We start from the raw sequence: 19,300 nt of genomic DNA on the forward strand, positions 1-19,300 counted from the left end.
GGAAAGCGTTTAATAAAAAAATAAAAAGCTGGACATATTTAATGTTGAGAAAAGAAGACTGAGCAGGGACCTAATAATTCTTCAAGTGTATTAAAGGCTGTTATAAAGAGGTTGGTGACCACTTGTTCTCTGTGTCCATAGAAGGTAGGACAAGAAGCAATGGGCTTAATCTGCAGCAAGGGAGATTTAGGTTAGCTATTAAGAAAAACTTCCTAACTATAAGAATAGTTGAGCGCTGGAATAGACTTCAAAGGCAGAGGTTGTGTTTATTTGGTCCTGCCTCCACACAGGGGGCTAGATGTTGCGAGATCCCTTCCAGCCCTACAATTCTGTGATTATTCAGGGAGACACAATCCTGAAAAACATCTAATTTTAAACAACTTTTTTTTCTTGTCTTTTATGGACTCAATAAATAAGGATGGACCTTGGGCTTGTGCTATTTACCTGCACTCGAAACTAACCTCTGTTTTTATTATAATGTAAGGGATCTGTCTACCTATGATCCAGGCTGCTGTACCACACTCAACATGGAGGAAACTTCGTGCCCGATACGTTTATGAACAAGAAATCTGTCACCACAACATAGACATTGCTTAACTAAAGACAGAGTTTGGGAGATAGAAAAAACACTGACAATGAGGTGATTAAAATGTTCTTTCTCCAGACATTAGGATTCTTATTACTCAGGTGTTCCACCAGGAGCTATGCCCTGGGAGCTATTTTAAGCTCTTTAAAGGAATAAAATCAATGATCAGTTTAAAAGAGGGTTAAAAAAAATCAGGCTGTCACTGGTAGTTCCTTTGGGCCTGGTAGGTATAGTCCGTTCCCAGAAAAGCTGCTTCTTCGCTCTTTACTCTTCGAACTGATTGGGCGTTCAGCCTCCGAAACAGGGCAGTAGAACTTGTGACCAACAGCATCGATTTCTTGAAACACATAGCCTGGGGGTTCTTTGTAGGCAGCAAGGCATTTGACAAGTTCCTTCGGTGTGTAGCTGGTGGTGTAGGTGGTTTCTGCATCGAATGGCATGTTAGGCCGTGCAGCTGACCAACCTGGCTTAAGGCTCTTAGTGAAAGTGGGGGGGTGAGGCACGTAATGGGCCCGAAAGGTGGTCAGGTTCTCCATTGGTTCTGCTGGCAAAGTAAGTTCTGGGGCAGGTATGATGGGTTTTGCTTTCTTACCATGCCATGGCTTGTAATCATCCTTCATGGTGGAGCAGCTGTCAAAGGGTGCAGTGGTTTTTGGAACATGGCCCAAGGGCCGACATACCTTGGCTGGCTGTCCCTTAGGGTACGTGTAATGAGTCTGAGTAGTTGTCTGAAGGTCCATTTTCTCTACGGGGGGCACGTACACATCAGGTTTTCTGGTGAACATGGGGTGCTGTGGCCAAGCTTGGTATTTTTCCCGAAACTCTGTGGAAGAGGAAAATGGGAGATCGTGGGTTGGCATTGACTGGTATGGTTTCACTGTCTTGGCAGGCGGGCCAGCCAGACCCTTGTATGATTGTTTGTGGGTGGTGAGGCCATCAAATTGAGTTTCACTGGGTTTATACTTCTCATACTCATGGACAAAGCGTTTCTCCAAGGGATGTGGCACATAATTCAACTTATAATTTGTCAGATCCTCCAAAGGTGCCTTGGTCATGTGGGCTGGATTCAGAGGTTTGCAGCTGTGAGTGGCAACTGGTCCCTTATATATATAATCATCCTGGACAGTGGTTCTGTAGTCAAATTTTGCTTCTGATGGATGGTATTTATTGTCTGGTTTAATCATCTCTCGTTTTGATTCATTCCATGGCACATAGTCACCTGAAATATAAGAATCTGTTTTAAGTGTCCATCAATGTACAAGTTCGGAAGTTAGTTTAAAAATATAACAGCCTATGCTTTAGTTATTAGTATTTGTTGTGTCTTAGTCGTGTCAATCAAGTAGGCACCATACTACTAGGTGCTAGGTAGGCACCATACAAACACATTGTGAGAGGCCATCCCTGCCTTTGAGGAGTTTACAGTCTAAATAGACCACACAGAGAATGGTGGGAAGAGAGGATTAGTTCATCATCTCAGTAAGATGGGGATGATGATAAGACACTGGGAGTTAAGTGACTTGCCCAAAGTGACACAGCGAGTCGGGGAGAAATCTGGAAATTGAAGCAAAGCTCCTAAGTCTCAATCTAGAGTCTCAGCTACAAGCCAGTCTTTTCTCGCTGTGTCTTCCTCTTTGGTGACAACTGATCTTTTCAATTGGCTAGACAGTTTTTCCTTGCCCAGAACTGAGTTCAGGGTTTCTTCTTGATGACATCTAGAGTAGTGCAGAGAGAGGCATTTCCCACTTTCTTTGCACTGTTTATATGTTAGCAGTGCTATCAACACGTGCACAACCCTGACCTCAATTATTTTTATTAATTAGTTGCATTGTGCTTGGCACTGTGCAAACATAGAACCGAGTTGATCCCTACCCCAAACTACTTACAGTCTTAAGTATAAGACTAAGTATAATCTACCACTTTGCCAACATTAGTACACTCCCTGTAGAGCTCTGTGTGATGGGTGCATGTTATATCCTATTTTATAAATGGGGAAACCAAGGCACAGGGAGTTAAAGTGACTTCCAGAGCACACTGGAAATCTGTGGCAAAAACTCCTGGCTCTCAGACCAGTGTTGTAGCCACAAAGCCATCTTTCTTCCCTCTTACTAATCTTGCGCAATTGCCCCTAGAGAGCAATATGGTTACTGGCAGGAAGTTGAAATGAAATAGCAGTGGCAGTAACCCACTTCTTATTCTTTTGCTTTCAAACCACATTGAGAGGCATGAGACAAATAACGTTCCAGCTGATTCTTTATTGGAAGGAAGTCTGGATTTCAAAGTACCAGAAAGTAAATGATGCAGTTAGGCAGTGGGATATTTGAATTTTCCAGTCCAAACAGTATTAGTCCCTCTGAATGATTGTGCTATAATACAGCACCATTACAATTATATTAGAGCTGTGCTTGATACAATGCAAAGCTGAAAAATTAAAGCTTATTTTTAAATTAACCATTTGTTCTCCAGTCTCTCTGCCCTGACACCCAGCATGAAATGGCAGCAGTAGTCAGCACTGCTGCTGCTCATACTCTGACCTCAGCCTAGCATCCCCAGTGCACCAGGCAAAAATGAACTCCATGCAAAACTGCAAGGAGGGGCCTGCTAGCATGGAGACCTTCCAAGTGCCATGGCTGATGTTTGAAAATTCAGCTTGGATGAAATCCTGGCCCCATTGAAGTCAATGGCAAAACTCCTAGTAACTTTGGTGGGGCCAGGATTTTATTTTCTGCCTCAGAGTGAAGATCTGTCTAATCTAATCTGGCCTTACTTATTTTAAGTGTTTACATAGTACCAGCCTTCCTTATATTTAGGTATTAAAGGCCAGATTTTAGAGGTATTTAGGCATCTAAAGGTGAAGATAGGTCCCTAATGGGATTTTCAAAAGTGCCTAGAAGCTTAGCTACTGTTGAAATCAGTGGGATTCAGATAGTTTGGGAGCTTTTGAAAATCCCACTAATCATTAATCTTCATTTTAGGTGCCCAAATACCTTTAAAAATATGGCCCTAAAGTCCAGGCCTAAGTTCATCAGGCCCCACTACTAGATCTGTGGGGATGTCTAGCCATAGTGAGATCTGGAAGGGTGTTTTGCCACCCGCAGCACACCTGAAGTAGTAACTTTTCCAGACACTCAAAGATATCAGCAATGCTCAGATTGTTGCTAGGAACCTAAATAGCAGTGGCCTTGATGTTGTTCAAGAAGTGTACTGTTGGCATGGCCATGGCCATGGCCACTCTGTGCAGCTTGCACAACCAGTTAAGTATATAAAGTGGTGTGGTTCCCACCTGGATGAGAGTCATGAGCTAAAGGTATAATTGTGATGATCAAGACTGGGTGGACTAGTCCTGGAAACTATAAGGACTGGTCCAAATAGGCTGATGTTAGTTCTGATAAATTCCCTTTGCTATTATCCTACCTGTCCTTTCTAAGTTAGTTCATCTGCCCATTGCAGCCTCTCACTGATCCCCAATCTACTCCAACCCCCCTCTCTTGATTCCTTTTCTCCTACCTTTAAAGCCTAGTAATGTAGGTATGGAGGGAGGGGAGAATGCTCTGCTGTGCCTTCAGTGCCCATGGGCAAAGCACATTGAAGTCATTTGTCCTCCCCGCAAGGGCTGGCTTTGGGATTTTTGCCGCCCCAAGGAAAAAAAAAAGCCAGAGTGTCGCCCCTTGAAAAGTGCTGCCCCAAGCACATGCTTGGGATGCTGGTGCCTTGAGCCGGCCCTGCTCCCCCATCCCAAGAGGGCTGCCAGCCAGTCGAACTGCACCTGAAAGGTGGGTGGGCCACGTCACTTTACCAGGGTAGGAGGTCTAGAAGGGGAAACGAAGAGTGCATGTTAAGATGAATCATAGAAAGAGAGGCTGTAAGGGGCTTATTAATAAGTGGGTGACTTTGGATTCTCCACTGCTTAGGACATGCAGTCTCCAAGCAAGTGTAGATCCAGTTGAAAAGGCCTGACATTTCAGATGAGCCTTAGAAGCTAATCATAACCAAACTGCACTCCAAAACCAGTCAGGGCTTCCCATCGTCAGTTGTAATAGTCGAGTCCAGGCACTTCACTGAGACTATAGTTTTGCAACGTATTAGAAATAGTGTCCATGTGTCTTCAATTTTAAACTTCTATAAGTGCCACTCATTTGGAGTCCTCCTAGCCATTATGAATTTACTTTAGTTTAAGCCAACAATGCTACTATCCTTTCAAAATATGTTACAGTTTTATTGAAACTAATTCTTTTCCAGTAGATTTTAATGGTTTCCCATGTATCACCAGCCTGAAAACTTTAGGGGGTATGGGAAGGAGCCTACGATACAAACCACATGTTCCTAGGCTCAGGCAGCTTTCCATATAACCAGGCTAGACAACACTTTAATTCGATTATATACCTGTAGATAGACACGCATGACTAAGAGGAGATGAAAACTTTGAAACCATGTTTCATGCAGTGTTAAGAAATCAAGTTGCAAAGCTGTCAGATGTTAATTGTGATATCTGATAGCATCGTTTAAAACCACCCTATACCACTGGGTTGGGTGGACTCATGACTTCATATGAAAGGCATTTATTCCCAAAGTGGCATTTCTTGAAACCTCATAGAGCAGCACATTACAAATAAATTGCACCTTGAAAGGTGATTGATAAAGCCTTTTTTTGCCATAAGGCTGAATAGGTAAAAGCACATTGAAAACCTTCCCATTTGTGACCTATGGCCATTTAAAATGAATTAATTCAATATGGAACCAAATCTGTGTGGGGTTGTTAGATGGAGATTTCCATTTGCATAGTGTTTTGAAAAAATACTGCAAATTGCAACCAAATGTGGCTGTACTGCATTTTATTAGAGCTCCTGAGCGCACTAGTAAAGGTCCTGACCTAAACACGGATAAAACAAAAAGATTTACATATGGTTCTTAGGTCGAATGGAAGCATAGCTAAACACGTAGGGACAGATGCTCAGCTGGTATAAAGCACTGAGGCTTTGAGTGCTTTAACATGGAGTGCCATTTTCTGGCTGTTTGTCATTTTAATTGTGTAAACATAACATTGCAGTCACATGGGTTTTTTTCCATTTTTATTTTCTTGCTTGATTTTTATTTTAAATAGAGAATTGCTTATGCTGAATAGGGCCAAACCATCATACTAACAATCAGCCTAAGTAGACTTCTTGTTCTACAGCAGGAAAAAAATAAAATATTCCACCCTTATTTAAAGTAACACACAAAGTGCAAGCCCAGCCCTCTAGTGGTCGCACGACAGGCTGCCATTAGCAGATAACTGTTTAAGACCAAGTTCCTGACTGAGCAGAGGTTAGAAGCAGAGGCAAAATGCCCTAGTGTTCTATGACAAACAACTCTAAAGCAAATGGAGTTGCTCTGGATTCACGCTGGTGTAACAGTGCAGTATTTGTCCCAATGTGCTCATTTCTTAGGGAGAGGGAAGCAGTGCAGGTGGCTTTGTAGCCATTCTGTGGCTGTTTCACGAGTAGTGTTTGCAGGTTCTGAAGGGAGTAGCATTTAGCACTCACTGAGCCAAGAAAGATGATCCCTGCAGTGAGAGACCTTCTGGTGAGGGCAGTAACAATTAAATGGGGTGTAATGGTCCAGTAAACAAGACACAAGACTGGGAGACCAGACTCTGCACCTGATCTGGTGTATGGCCTTGGATGGAGATCTAAAGCACAGAGGGAGAGATTAAGTAAGTCACTCATCACATGGGGGTAGGAATACTTGCCCACCTATCTGAAGTGTTTTGTGGGCTACGATTGTAAAGTGCAATAGAAGTTGTGAACCTTATCTGTGGGAGCAGTTGTCAGAAATGAAAGGACTCCTTAACCTGGGACAGAAAAGGAGAATGCCACTTCCATTCCAGCCCCAACAGGAGCCTCCCTCCCCGCCCCCCAATCTCATGACATGAAACAGCAGCAATTATTCATTCTTTAAAATATATATAATTAATTCACAAACACTGGAATGGCTCCCAGTTGATACTAGCATCACTGGGATCTGATTCTTGCTTTGTGTTGGACGACATTCTGAACTGGACTGGCCCCACTGACTGAGTGACTGAGCTAATCAGCAGTTACTTACGATCCCAGGCTAGCCTGGCCCACACCTGTAGAGCATTCAGCACTGTGTTTCAGCACGCGCTCTTCCCCCCATGGCTGATGTTAGGGCAGTGCTGAAGCTCTCACTGATGCTCTAGGCAAGGGGCAAGAGAAGGAAAAGGCACCGCAAAGACACAACAGGCAGCCCACTCCCACCCTGAAAAAAGGGCCAAACAAACTTGACACTAAGCAGAAAGTTAAATTAGATTAAAATTCTGTCCTTAGCCTCAGTGCAGCCCAAAGCACCCAGGTTAGTTGACTTTCCAGTCGTTCTCTTAAGGCTCCTACAGAACCAACCTATCAGGGCAATATAAGAAATAACAAATGCAAAAGTCTGTGTATCTCATTCTGTTCTCTTGAAGCAAGATGTTACAAGTGAAGCCCTCCTACAAAACAGCAGCGAGGGCACGTACCTTTGTATGTAGGTATTGTGTCCATCTTGACATTGGAGGTGTAGTTAGTCTCATGGGGCAAGCAGGGAGGAACTCGACAGATAGGATAGGGGTTGTAGTCTTGTTTATATACTGAGATTAAATCCATGTTCTCATCACTCTTGACATACTTTTCAGGTGGTTTGAATTTCACTGGCAACACTTCATGAGGTACGTAATCTCTCCTGTGAATAATAAAGGCAATACATCTTACTCGTGTCTTTGTCTGGAGGACTAAGTATATATTCCTTTTGCTGGACACCCAAAGAAAGTTTGGATAATGCAGTAAAGGTGGCTAATGCAATACACAAGACGTTCACTTGTAGAAAGCTGGCAGTACTCCTGTAATTACAATATGTGTGAAACAGGAGCATGGACTCCTTCAAGTGGGCCAAATTCCTCCTCCTTGGAACTCAGTGGGTTTACACAGAGTTAATTATGGACTTCAATGAAGTTAGACCAAAAAAGAATCTAGCCAATGAGTTTCGTGGACTCCTTCTAATCTGTGCACATCACAAAGCCCACCACACTATTTAGAGGCCCATGTTACAGGTAAGGTCCACGTTGGTGGAACAGGTGGGCATGTTTCTCTTAAGGACTGAGCTGAGCCAGGGCTTGTAATAGGCATGGCCTGAGACAACGCCATCACTCCGTAATATTTATGAGCAATAATTTCTTTAAGGCTGGAATTTTTTAAAATCCCAGTCAAAGTATTTCAGCCCTGTGACTATTTTGGGAAACATGCAAGACCCCCCCCTCTGTGCAGGGGGAATGGCAGGTATCCTCTGACAGTGCATTCCCCAGCAGCCCAGCCAACGAAGGGGCTGCTGCATTTCTGGATGGGGCACTATTAATGAAAAAGATGTTAACCATTTCCTCAACTGGTGTTTTTCTGTTCTTAGTGTGGTTGTGTGGATCAACTTCTACTGTGTGTATCATTATAAAAAACACATTGATGCAATATCTTTATATATATATATAAAGTTTTGCTGGACTAAGGTAACTATTTAAACAACCAGAGACCAGTGCTGGATGACCGGTCTATTGTTTTTTCATTAACATGGTCCTATGTCATGGCTTAGCTCCTCCAGGGTACCACAGCCACTTTGCACCAAACCGCCAGCCCAAAAGCTACAGTAACTGTCCCCCAAAGATCTTTCCAACATCAGACAACATAGCAACCACTGTACCACTACACCTTGTTGCTGGTGGAGGGAGCACAGCGGGGGCATCTCTGTACCCTATTGCTCCCTAGCTGCTGTATCTGTCCCTAGGGTGACAGGCCAGGGGACCAAACCAGCACAACAGCATAGCCCACTCTGAGTGGTGCTGTGTGTAGCAAGAATCTAGGCCGTTGGCTTTTGCGGATTATACAAAAGTCACCAAATGTAACCAGAGGACTGCGACTTTGGAAATAGGGAAATGGAATTTCAGATGGAAATTTACATTTCCACTAGACTAACAAAGAGATACCATGATTGAAAGCCTTGAGTGGCTCCTGCACGCGGAACTTGAGTCTGGCATTTGTATGAACTTTGGACAAGTGTTCCACATCCAGCTGCTCATGCTTCAGCAATGAATGTAACCATGGCTGCACAAATTGCTATTGGGATCTACTGAAAGAGCAGAGGTCGCTTGACCCATCACACAACAGCACATCCACCTCAGAGAGAAGCAGGGCTTGAAAAGTTCCCTCCCCGGCAGCTCTTTGGGTCTCGCATTAGATGGAGCACAGATGAGAAAGGGATTATTGATGACAGAGCCTGAGGTCACAGAGTAAACAGCAATATATTCAAACATCAACTAGAGGCCTTCAGCTGAGGAAAGAGAAATCAAATTGCCAGCTGTGTATTGAAGATTCAGAGTCTTGCATTTCAGTAGCATAACACAACACATGCTCCGCTAGCAGGGAGCAGGTTTGCTGATTAATTTAGGGGGAAGTCAGGAAGGGGCACAGTTAAACCTGAGGTCTTGTATTTAAATTTCACAATCTGAACAGCAGCACAGCTGGGATTCAGAAATGGTTCAGCATTGCACAGCATGATACTTTGTGTATCTCATTTTCCCCATCATCATTAAAACCACATGGCCAGTTATTGTATGTACGGTTTAGCATCTAGAAGTCCCACTCTTGGACCAACCCCCTGTTGTGCTAGGTACTGTATAAAAAGATAGTTCCTGATCCAATGAGCTTAGGCCTTCCAGCCTTACTCAGTTCTTTTTCATGCAGAATTCCTGTCGACTTCCCAGGGAGTCTGCCCAATGCTGCAAGTGAGTAAAAACGAGGGTGAAAGCCAAGAGCCCAACCATGCCCTGTCTCAGCAGATAACATTTCCCCATCCTGGAAGGGTCAGCTGCCTTCACAGCAGCAGCTCACCCCAAATTTTGGCTCCTTACATTATCCCCCAATGTCCCATCCCTGTCCCCCACAGCAAAGTTATCACAGCCCCACTATGGAGCACGTAACTAACTGTTCTCCTCAGGCACTCCTTGAGGGAAGCAATGCTTATTCCCCACCCCCACATTCATTCTCTCACCCTCCCTCCCTTCCACTGTTTCTTACTTGAAAGTTGTCATTCCCTCCACAGCCACTGGCTGCTTCTGGTATTCTGCCTTGGGCTTGAACGAGTCTCTGGGATGAGCATAGGGATATAGAGGGTATTGCTCCACATACTCCGACAGGAAGCATGGTTTCTCACTCTTCTCATAGATCCTGGTGGCAAGATGCGGGCAATGGTGGCGCCTGTGCAAAAGAGTAGCATGGATGTTATCAACTGAGCCTCAGGGAAGAGCAGAGATGTTGGTGCAGGGCTTCAGCAGCACTGGTTACGAATCACCCACCATCAGAAGTAACTAATTACAACTAACTATAGGACATTACAAATCATCAGGCAAAGTCCTGGCCTGTACTAATGACAACCTATGAAAAAACACCATCCTTAGGTTAGAAGAGTAAGTTAACTCAAGCTAGAAAAAGTTAACTCATCCTAGATTTAGCTAAATACACTCTACTGTGCCAGACTGGGCACTCCATTTAACACCCTTTTGCTCAGTTGTTCTGGTTAAGGATTGGAGTCGCCACAGCCTGCATCTTGTGCAATGGTCCAAAGCCATGCAAAGTGTGTGTGAAGTACTACCAAGTCAGCACTTACCCCTGTGTGGCATTTCACACTCACGTCACACCAGCGCTAAATGGTTGTGTAAGTGCAAGACGAGGGAGAATCCAGCCCTAACAGCATAAACCTGCTCCCATTGACGCAGTGACATTTCCATTGCCGTCAATAGGAACAGAAGCAAAGGGACTCTATACCGCAAGGCACTGAGTGCGCTCGATTCCCATTGACACTTGGCAGTGTCTTCTGAAACCCTGAAGGCCTGTCAGGTTGTGAAACACTCTATTACAGTCTACTGCCAAATGGCATATTTACGGAGCTTTACTTCCTTTTAAACTTATTTACAAACCACACTTGCATCTAGCACATTTAAAACCATTCCTTTGGCTCTCGACACGTCTTGCGTTGGCAAAGTAGCATAATGCCTGGAAACATCTGCATACCTTTGGATTTTCAAGTTGATGCAGGTCATAAGCCAGCATTGTAAACAATAAACCTTTCAGAATGGATCCCTGAGGTACCCTCTGCACAAGCTTAAAAAATTCTGAAATCTAGTGCTGAGCTAAACAAACATTCTCTTTCAGATTAAGCAAATCAAAACCAAAGTCAAGGTCACTCTGTTTTTCACTGATAGTAAGTCAGGGACTTTATGGAAATCATCAAATAATATACTCATTTCAAAACCATTAGCCAAAGCTTGATTGATGCTATGTGTAATTTTAAAGAGGCTCCCTCTACTTAAAAAGCCACTTTTCTGTCTGGAAAGCTTTTACATACTGAGTAACCCCTGAAATCAATTCAAAAGAAATTGGGCAAGGCGGGTGGGAGTGTTAATATTTTCTTTGTTCATTTGACAGCACTTTGCTTTCACTGTATGTTTAGTTACTCAGTTTCACCTCTTGTTTATGTGGCTCTTTCACATTACAGCAAAGGAGAGACTGTCCCATAGAAAATGTGACTGTAGCCCTCCCCGCCTCCAGCCCCAAAGGGACTTGGAGGTAGGTGTAGAGAGGAGCTACTTTTAACTCATCTTTTGAAATTGACAGGATTTCAAGTTATTTGTAGTAATTATTGCTGCTGTTACAGGAGCATCCAGGAATCTCAGTCAAGGATCCCCTTTGTGCTAGGTGCTGTACAAACAAGACACAAAGATGATAGGCCCAGTCCCAAAGAGAGGGTTACAAATTTAGGTGGCAGTGATCCTTTAAGGAAGTATCTCAAACCAGATTCAGAATAGTTGTTATGAAAGACTTAATTGGTAAATTGTAATGATATTTCTCTAGACAACACTAGAAGTGTTGATTAGAACAAGTAAGTTTAATGGCTCGTTTGTGGCCTTAAGCCAGGGCTTGAGGCAGACACATCTCTTTGGGAGTGCTGGACAGTGCATGAAGGGACTAATTATTGCTACACCTTGTTCCAAGCATCAGTGTTCACAAGCCAATATGGGAAAGACTCATGTTGTCTCAGATAGGCTCCTGTCCAGGTACTCGGTGACCAGTTTATGCCCTGAAACATGGGGATTTATATCCCTCTTTTTTTTTTTTAACTCAACCTCCTGTTTTGCTGCGTAAAGACTTCAGGAATGAGCCAACAGAGATTACAGCTAGAAAAGACCTATGGTTTTATGTCTAGTGTATCATCCCTGCCAGTGTGTGATTATTCCCTTCTGTATGCTCTCCAGTGCTCTGTCCAGTCTCCTTTCAAGTTATTCAAATAATGGGGCTTCCATAGTTAATAAAGTAGCTGTTAAATCAAATGTTTGTCTATCTAGCATCAGTCAATGTCTGATTACCCAAAGTTACAGAGGTAGCCACTGATCTATGTATGGAGTCGCACAGAATTATTTTCCAAACTGCAGGTCACAAGGGAAGGACAGACTCTGCTCTCAGATAAAATTAGCCTTTGCTTGACAAGCCAATTTTCTACTCTGGCTATGAATCTTTCCATGAAACTGTAAGTCAGAAAGAGCCCCGGTAGATTCATCTTTGCTTTGGAGAGGCCTCAGGGCTTGGATGGATAGTGGAATGAAGGAGATCATCCAAGTTTGTTACCATGTTTGAAGAGTTAAGTTTAAACTGGCAATTTCAAAAAAGCCTAAGAGAGGTAGGCACCCATCTTCTAATGAAAGGCTAGTGAAAATGGCACCACTCCCCCATTCAAGGTCAACTCTTAAGTGCCTTTGAAAATCCCAGAATTTATTCAGACGGAAAGAGGACAAAAAGGAAAACAAGGGGCAACTCTTCCCCCTACTCCTAACCCAACTTGGCCTTGGTGCAGAGTGTTTTGAGGGGATGGAGAAAACACTCAATCCTCCCAAACAAGAGGCCACTCAGAAGCAACAGACAGACAGTGACCTCTAATGCAGTCTCATAGCATCCCCAGCAATTCCTCCTTAGCCCACCAGGGGAGGAAATGGCTACTGGATCCTTCCAGCCTCAAATGTGCTGGCATCATGCCTGACCTTAAGCTCCTTTCCTTCCTCTGCGGGCTGGACACAGTGAACTCCTGCTGACTTCAGCTTTGCAGTGAGCAAGAGGTGCATGAGGCCCTGATATCCAGCCAGTTACAGCAGAACCACACTGAATCCACTACAGCAACTGTTACTTACTACTCAGACTATGGAGAAAACATCTATACTGCAAAAAACTGGAGGCATTCAGAGCAGGATGGACATGTCATTGCCCTGCGTTGTGTGCAGTCTTTTACACCAGAGCAAAGAAAGTGCAGAGAGTTCACTTTACACTGGAGTAAGTGGCTGCACGCAATGCAAGGCAACAATGAACTGGGTCCTAACTTCCTTTTAAGTATGGGGTATGCCACTAAGCAGGGGTAGTGCCAAGCTAACAGGTGCTTTACAAGGAGCATAGATACTTAACACAGAGCTTTACTGGCATTAGCTAAAAATCCATTTGCCCTGTGTGTACCGTTGATAGTAGATAATAAAGAAGGGTCCCTTCTGTTCTTCTGTAAAACAATCTTAATCAAATGTCCTAAAAGGCTGAAGATATTCAGTCAAGGAGTGATTTCATTCATATACTTATTTGGATTTGTAAAAACGCAGGAGACACGTTTCTGATCAATCTCGGCACCTCAGCTACATATCAATCTAAGGAAAAACAGAAACCCACGGCATACAATCATGCTAAGTAACCAAGCAGAAGTAAGCCGTACTCCCTACTTTTCCCAAACATCACCCCCAATAGTCCTGCCTCTCTAGTCGCCCTTCTGCAAAGCTGTGCTCTGCATTGTGCCTTCTAGTTTCATCTAATAGGTGCAGATAACCCCGTCATCTGCACAGCGTGGAAGGGGGCAGCAATTGTGTGCGCAAGGCCCTCACTCTGCCTGGAGATGAAGGCAGCCCCTCCATGTGAACATTGGTCATTTGAGGGCTCTGCTACAAATTGCACATAGGTGAGTTTGCCGTGCCAACAAAGTGCAGAGCTGTGAAGCTGCAGGTTCTCCTGGTAAGATTACAGGAGACCTACCATCCACAGCAAAATGCCGCAATGATTAATGCTGCTCGGAGCTCCGGCCTCAGAATCCCTGACCAAATTGAGCTGAAATTGTTCCATACGACTTCTAGACTCCTTCCTCTATCCTGACCTCACACCTTGCTCACTAGCTGGTCTATCATTGGTTCTCTCCTTCATTCATTTGCTGAACAGAGGGGGTCACAGGAATCCGCTCCCCTGAAGATAGTGGTAAGGTAGTGCTTGAATGATGTGGACCTCAAGAGGGAGATGATCCTTGTAATGCGAAAGGGCCTGGAAATATTCTCAGTCTCCTGCAAACAGTCTCATCCCAGGCCCATGGAATTGTGGCAGCCTGGGGCAGATATTTATTGTGTTGAGCAGAGCCTAGCTTGGTCTGGAGATAGGCCTGGGTTTAAACCCAGACTCTTTGCCTGCCTCAATATATACACTCAGCCTCTTTCAATTATTTTTTCATTCTCCAAGCTATACGCTTGTATGTTCTATATTTAATATCAGATTTTGAAAACAACACTTGGAGGTGTCTGAAAGTTAGCTGTTGAGGCACATGCTTACTGATAATAAATCATCCATGGCAGGGTAGAAAAGTAAATGTCTAAGAATTGTTGTGCCTTCTACTTCTTTGCCCAAAATTGTGACATATGCACACGTTACTGTAACACTTACTGAATCCCATACACACAATGAGTAGGGGAAAGGATAAACTGGTGTTAATTCACCACTGATGTCTGATAAAGCAAGCCACTTTTGCACTGAGAGAGCCTTTCTTAAAAACTGTTTGAAATGGACATTACTGTAAATCACAGAGCAAGATACTTAAAAACAAGGAGTAGACCAATACTGAAGCAAACTTTGAGCTCTACTTTACTGTTCCTTTTGGCCCTGTAAATATTTATAAAACAATTACACAGTGATTAGGCTCTGAAGTCACTGTTATCTGAACATGGTGAGTCTGTATGTCAGTGAGAGTTTAATAGTTAATGCAGCTGGGCAAATGATAGGGAGATTACCTCATGGATTCTGTTGGTTTTGGTACCATAATTTCTAACCCCTGATTATCCATAAACTGTGACATTTGTTATGTTCCCATGGATGCTTCATAGTCTTGAGTCTCCTCTGATGTACACCAGCACAAATTATACATGACTCCATTGGAGTCAATTGAATTACACTGGTATAAGTAATAGGAGAATCAGTCCCTATGTTTTTAATTTCTATTAATAATTAGGAAGCAATGGTAGTACCTTCTGAGAGTTTTCATTGTAACTCTGACTTTGCAGCCCCAAATCCTTCAAGTAATATTGACTTCAAATTTAGTAGGTTAGGTCTGGGCCTAACATAGAATTTTGCTACAAAACATGAAGTGGATTGGACACTTGGGCCTAGATCCTCCAAGGTATTTTTCTGCCTTACTCCCATTGTTATCAATGGGAGTTAGACACCTAATACCTTTGAGGATATGGGGCCTTGGCTCCTGAATGTTGGAACCCTAGACAGAGGGATATTCAGTAGTGTTCAAAAAGGCTTTTCATTTTTTTTTCCCCTGTAAGAAGAGTGATAATGTAGCTATGGGGTACAGGTGTTGACAAGCTTAGGTCAGGACATCAAAGGAGTGCTAGAGACCTAAGCTTTCATTTAAGAAAATGTAACTCACTAGCATTTTTCCTTGCAGTGGTACACCTAATTACTGAGGAGAGTTGTCATATAAAAAAAACCAAGCAATTTTTCTATAGGCAATGTCATGAGGCTAGGGAACGGAATAGGAGTTAAAAAAAGAATTATAGTTCCACACAAAACCTTGGTGTGGTTAAGGTTGCAAGCACATATCGGAAATTTGAGCACATTACCTTTCAAGGACATTAAAACTGAAAATGAATAAGCAGCATCAGAAACCCAAAAAATGCAGAATTAAGGTTACAAGTCTCAGACAATGCACATAAATTCCTTAATTGCCTCCAGGGTGATGCTCTGAGAAAAGAAGAAATACATACTTCCCTATCCATCCATAGCTAACATTTTCATTTCATCAGTGACCCCAAAAGACTAGAATTATGCTTCAATCTTAATCATACAGTAGAGGTACCACTTTATGGCCATCTTTACATTAATGCAAATTACACATACAATAGTTTACAAATTCCTGATTAGAAAATAGCATAGTGAAGGCAATCACTACTCATTCCTAAAAGGGCCCAACCTTGTTCCTGAGGGCATTCACCTCCTTTTAGAAGATGCTCATCATATTGCAGGATCGAGACCTATTCGAGGGCAGCCAACTCTCCAAGTGTCATTAGACACAGAGCAAGCAAATTTTATATCCTCTGGCCATGAAATTAGAGCACTTACATAAAAAACCAAATGTAAATCCAAAGAAAGGAGGAGTCCTCACTACTAGAGGTAGATGTGCAATATTGTTTTGTAATCATAAATCAAAGCTAAACCACATATTGAAGAAGAGCTGTAGATGTAAGATAGTCATCATAATATGGTCTCATACAACTGCTGAACTCTGAGCCACATAGGATTTTTGTAATTTTTAGAAGGAAGAAAACAGGTTCCATAGTCAATATTATATGGACACTATTAGGAAAACAAGTAAGTGTGTTGCCTACATGAAAGTGGTTAGCATATATATTTTCTTTGTGGGGAAACAAGATACAGAATACAAGTTTTGTACTGATAAACAACCAAGACATCTTAAAATACTGTGGGAGTGATTTTCAGCTTTCATAGACATCAATGGAGCAATGACAGTTTACACCCACTGAGGCTTTGCCCCATATTTTGCTTGAACCAGTTAGGATGCACTAGTGTTCTGCCACTAAACCCAGGGGATGCTTTTTTCATCCTCCTAGAAATTGTTTTGAAAAGGCTTGTTCTGAAGTTGCTCTGAAACAAGGCTAGAACAACAGTGGCTGATCACTTAATGTTTTGTAGCTTGCTCACTACTATCTGTATCTTCCAATAGCTGAGATTATGATTGTCACTTCGGAGTTCAACAGCTTTTGCAGGATCTTACTCTCCTGCCAAGTCCCATGGATTTCAGCAACCTTAGTCTCCCACTGTAGGGTACAACTAAGGCCCATTAATTTCAGGGACCCCATAAAGGAACACGGAATCTTGAATTCTTCTCTTCCAGCACCAAAATGTGATCTTGACTCTAGGATTCATGAGTTACAGAGGTGTTTTTTTTTTTCTTGCAGCTCTTTGAAGACATAGGGTCAGATTCAGTCCTAGTGTAAGAGGGTGCTACAGCAAAATTTCACCCACTTATATTAAGGCCAAATTTGGCCTATGATGCATGGTATAAGTGGTTAGTGACAGTACTATAGCAGTTTCTTCCACATGCTAATTTTTCCCCTACTGTTACTCACACCTTCTTGTCACCTATTTGAAATGGGCCATCCTGATTATCACTACAAAATTTTTTTTCTCCTGCTGATAATAGCCCACCTTAATTGATTAGTCTCATTAGAGTTAGTATGGCAACTCCCATTTTTTCATGTTTTGTGTCTGTGTCGTCTTAGTGTATTTTCCACTGCATGCATCTGATGAAGTGGGTTTTAGCCCATGAAAGCTTATGCCCAAATAAATTTGTTAGTCTCTAAGGTGCCACAAGTACTCCTGTTCTTTTTAGTATAATATTGTTTTCCCTTATTCAGAAGTCCAGTTCTGATACCTGTGTTGCCCCTCTGCTGAGTGCGTAGCAGGCCTTGCAGGTCAGCTTCCCAGTGGAGGAGAAATCAGTGACATAGAGTCTGGATAGACTCTAAGTGTAACTTGCTTTATTTACACATACAAGCCAGTCCTAGAAGGGAAGTGGTCAAACAACATGCAGGACAATCCCTTTTCCCAGGAATCTCAACCAAATGCCAAACACCCAGTGCTTCAAGAATTAACTCTAATCAGAGGCCCAAGCAGAGAGCAACCTCTCCTGATCACACAGATCCCTCTCTCCCAGAGCCACCTCTACACAAAACTTAAACCAACCCAGCATGTCTTTGCAAGAGTCAAAGCTTGCTCAGCCCATATGAAGAAGAACTTGGGAGGATGTGTGTAACAATGCCACCAGATGCCACCTATTATAATGATACTATCTTATGCTTCTACAGCACCTTTCATTCCAAAGGCTCCCAAAACAGTGCACCAGAGGAAGGACCTCTGCTCATTGTGCAACACTGGACAAGAAAAGCAAACACAATATTAAGGTGCATAAGAAATAAAATAGAAAATGACACTGGGAATATTTTAACATCATTACATAAGTCAATGATATGCCCTCACCTGGAATGCTGGGGGAGTTCTTGCTAGCCCATCTCAGAAAGGATTTATCAGCAATACAGAGGGTGCAGAGGTGGACAACAAAATGGCTAGAGACCTGGAGACACTTCCATGCAAAGAGAGATTGAAAATATCCAGATGCTTTAGTTTAGCAAATAGACAAATAAGAGGGGCCATGATAGAGGCATTCAGAACTATGACTGGTGTGTAGGATGGAAGGTAAATAGAATGCTTCTATTTACCCTTTCTCATGATACAAGAACAATGGGATGTTTAAAGAATTTGAAAGGTGACAAATTAAATATCTTTTCACACATGTAATTAGCTTGTAGAACTCATTGCTACTAGGCCAGGAGCATGTCTGGATTCCTAAAAGGATTGGACATTTGTATGGATAATGAGAAAGATCATCTACTGTTTGATAAGGGCAATATATATAATGGTGATATACCTTCATGCTTCAGGGCATAAGAAAATTCTTTCCCTTTTGGCTGAGGGTTACTTCAAATTGCCCATTGATGCCTCTGGTGCTGGCTGCTATCAGAAGCAGGATACTAGACAAGATGGACCACTGATGTCATCTGGAATGCAATTCCTAGCTTCCTAGAAACTCTCAAATCATAAGGGGTAGCACCTAACAGTGTTAGTTCACACAATGAAGAATCCGCAGTCCATATCTTTCTCTCTCCATCATAACATGCCTTCTGTAGTGCAAGGTATTACAGAAAAGCTTATTGAGACATGGAACAGCATATGTTCAGCTACTAAGTCATCGCCTGGCTCTTGTGCCATGATGATTTGCCAGTTAGAACATGTGTTAGCTGATGGCTAAATAAGCTTCTCTGAAATACCTTGCACTACAGAAGGCACTTCATGATGTAGGACTAAAGGTATGGATTAAAGATCCTTCACTGTGTGAGCTGAGAGTAGTTGAGTGCTCGCTGAAGCTTTCCTTGTCCTGCACAGAGCACTTCTGGTAATTAAAAGCAAATTGCAAGATGATTACAAGTAGGACTTATGTGCCTTACAAGCTCTGGGCCAAATTCTCTGCTCCATTGACACAGCTCCATTGACTTCAAGAGCATTTCACCCATTTATGCTAGTAAAGACTCTGACCACATATATACAAGACTCACTGCATTAAGCACTGGAATGCAGTCAGCACTGGAGTGAAACAGGGTAGCAATTCAACAGCTCACACCACACAATTGTTTAGGTCAGGAAGGATGGTCTTGTGACCATAGCATTGGACTGGGACTCAAAACATTGGGGTTCAATTCTAATCTATTCTCTGCGA

At 42.8% G+C, this 19,300-nt stretch overlaps 1 protein-coding gene across 1 annotated transcript in view; it reads right to left on the reverse strand.

Moving 5' to 3' along the window:
- Positions 1-241: 241 nt before the first annotated feature.
- SAXO1 (stabilizer of axonemal microtubules 1) overlaps positions 242-19,300 on the reverse strand; it is a 64,525-nt gene continuing 45,466 nt past the window's right edge. Inside the window, exons 2-4 of the mRNA XM_030566074.1 lie at positions 9,679-9,858; positions 7,098-7,300; positions 242-1,805 (exon numbers count right to left, since the gene is read on the reverse strand). Of these exons, the coding sequence (XP_030421934.1) occupies positions 778-1,805; positions 7,098-7,300; positions 9,679-9,858 (1,411 nt within the window). The 3' untranslated portion in view covers positions 242-777. The remainder of the gene's footprint in view (positions 1,806-7,097; positions 7,301-9,678; positions 9,859-19,300) is intronic.

Source organism: Gopherus evgoodei, chromosome 6 (genome assembly GCF_007399415.2).
Source record: "Gopherus evgoodei ecotype Sinaloan lineage chromosome 6, rGopEvg1_v1.p, whole genome shotgun sequence".
NCBI classification, from domain to species: domain Eukaryota; kingdom Metazoa; phylum Chordata; order Testudines; family Testudinidae; genus Gopherus; species Gopherus evgoodei.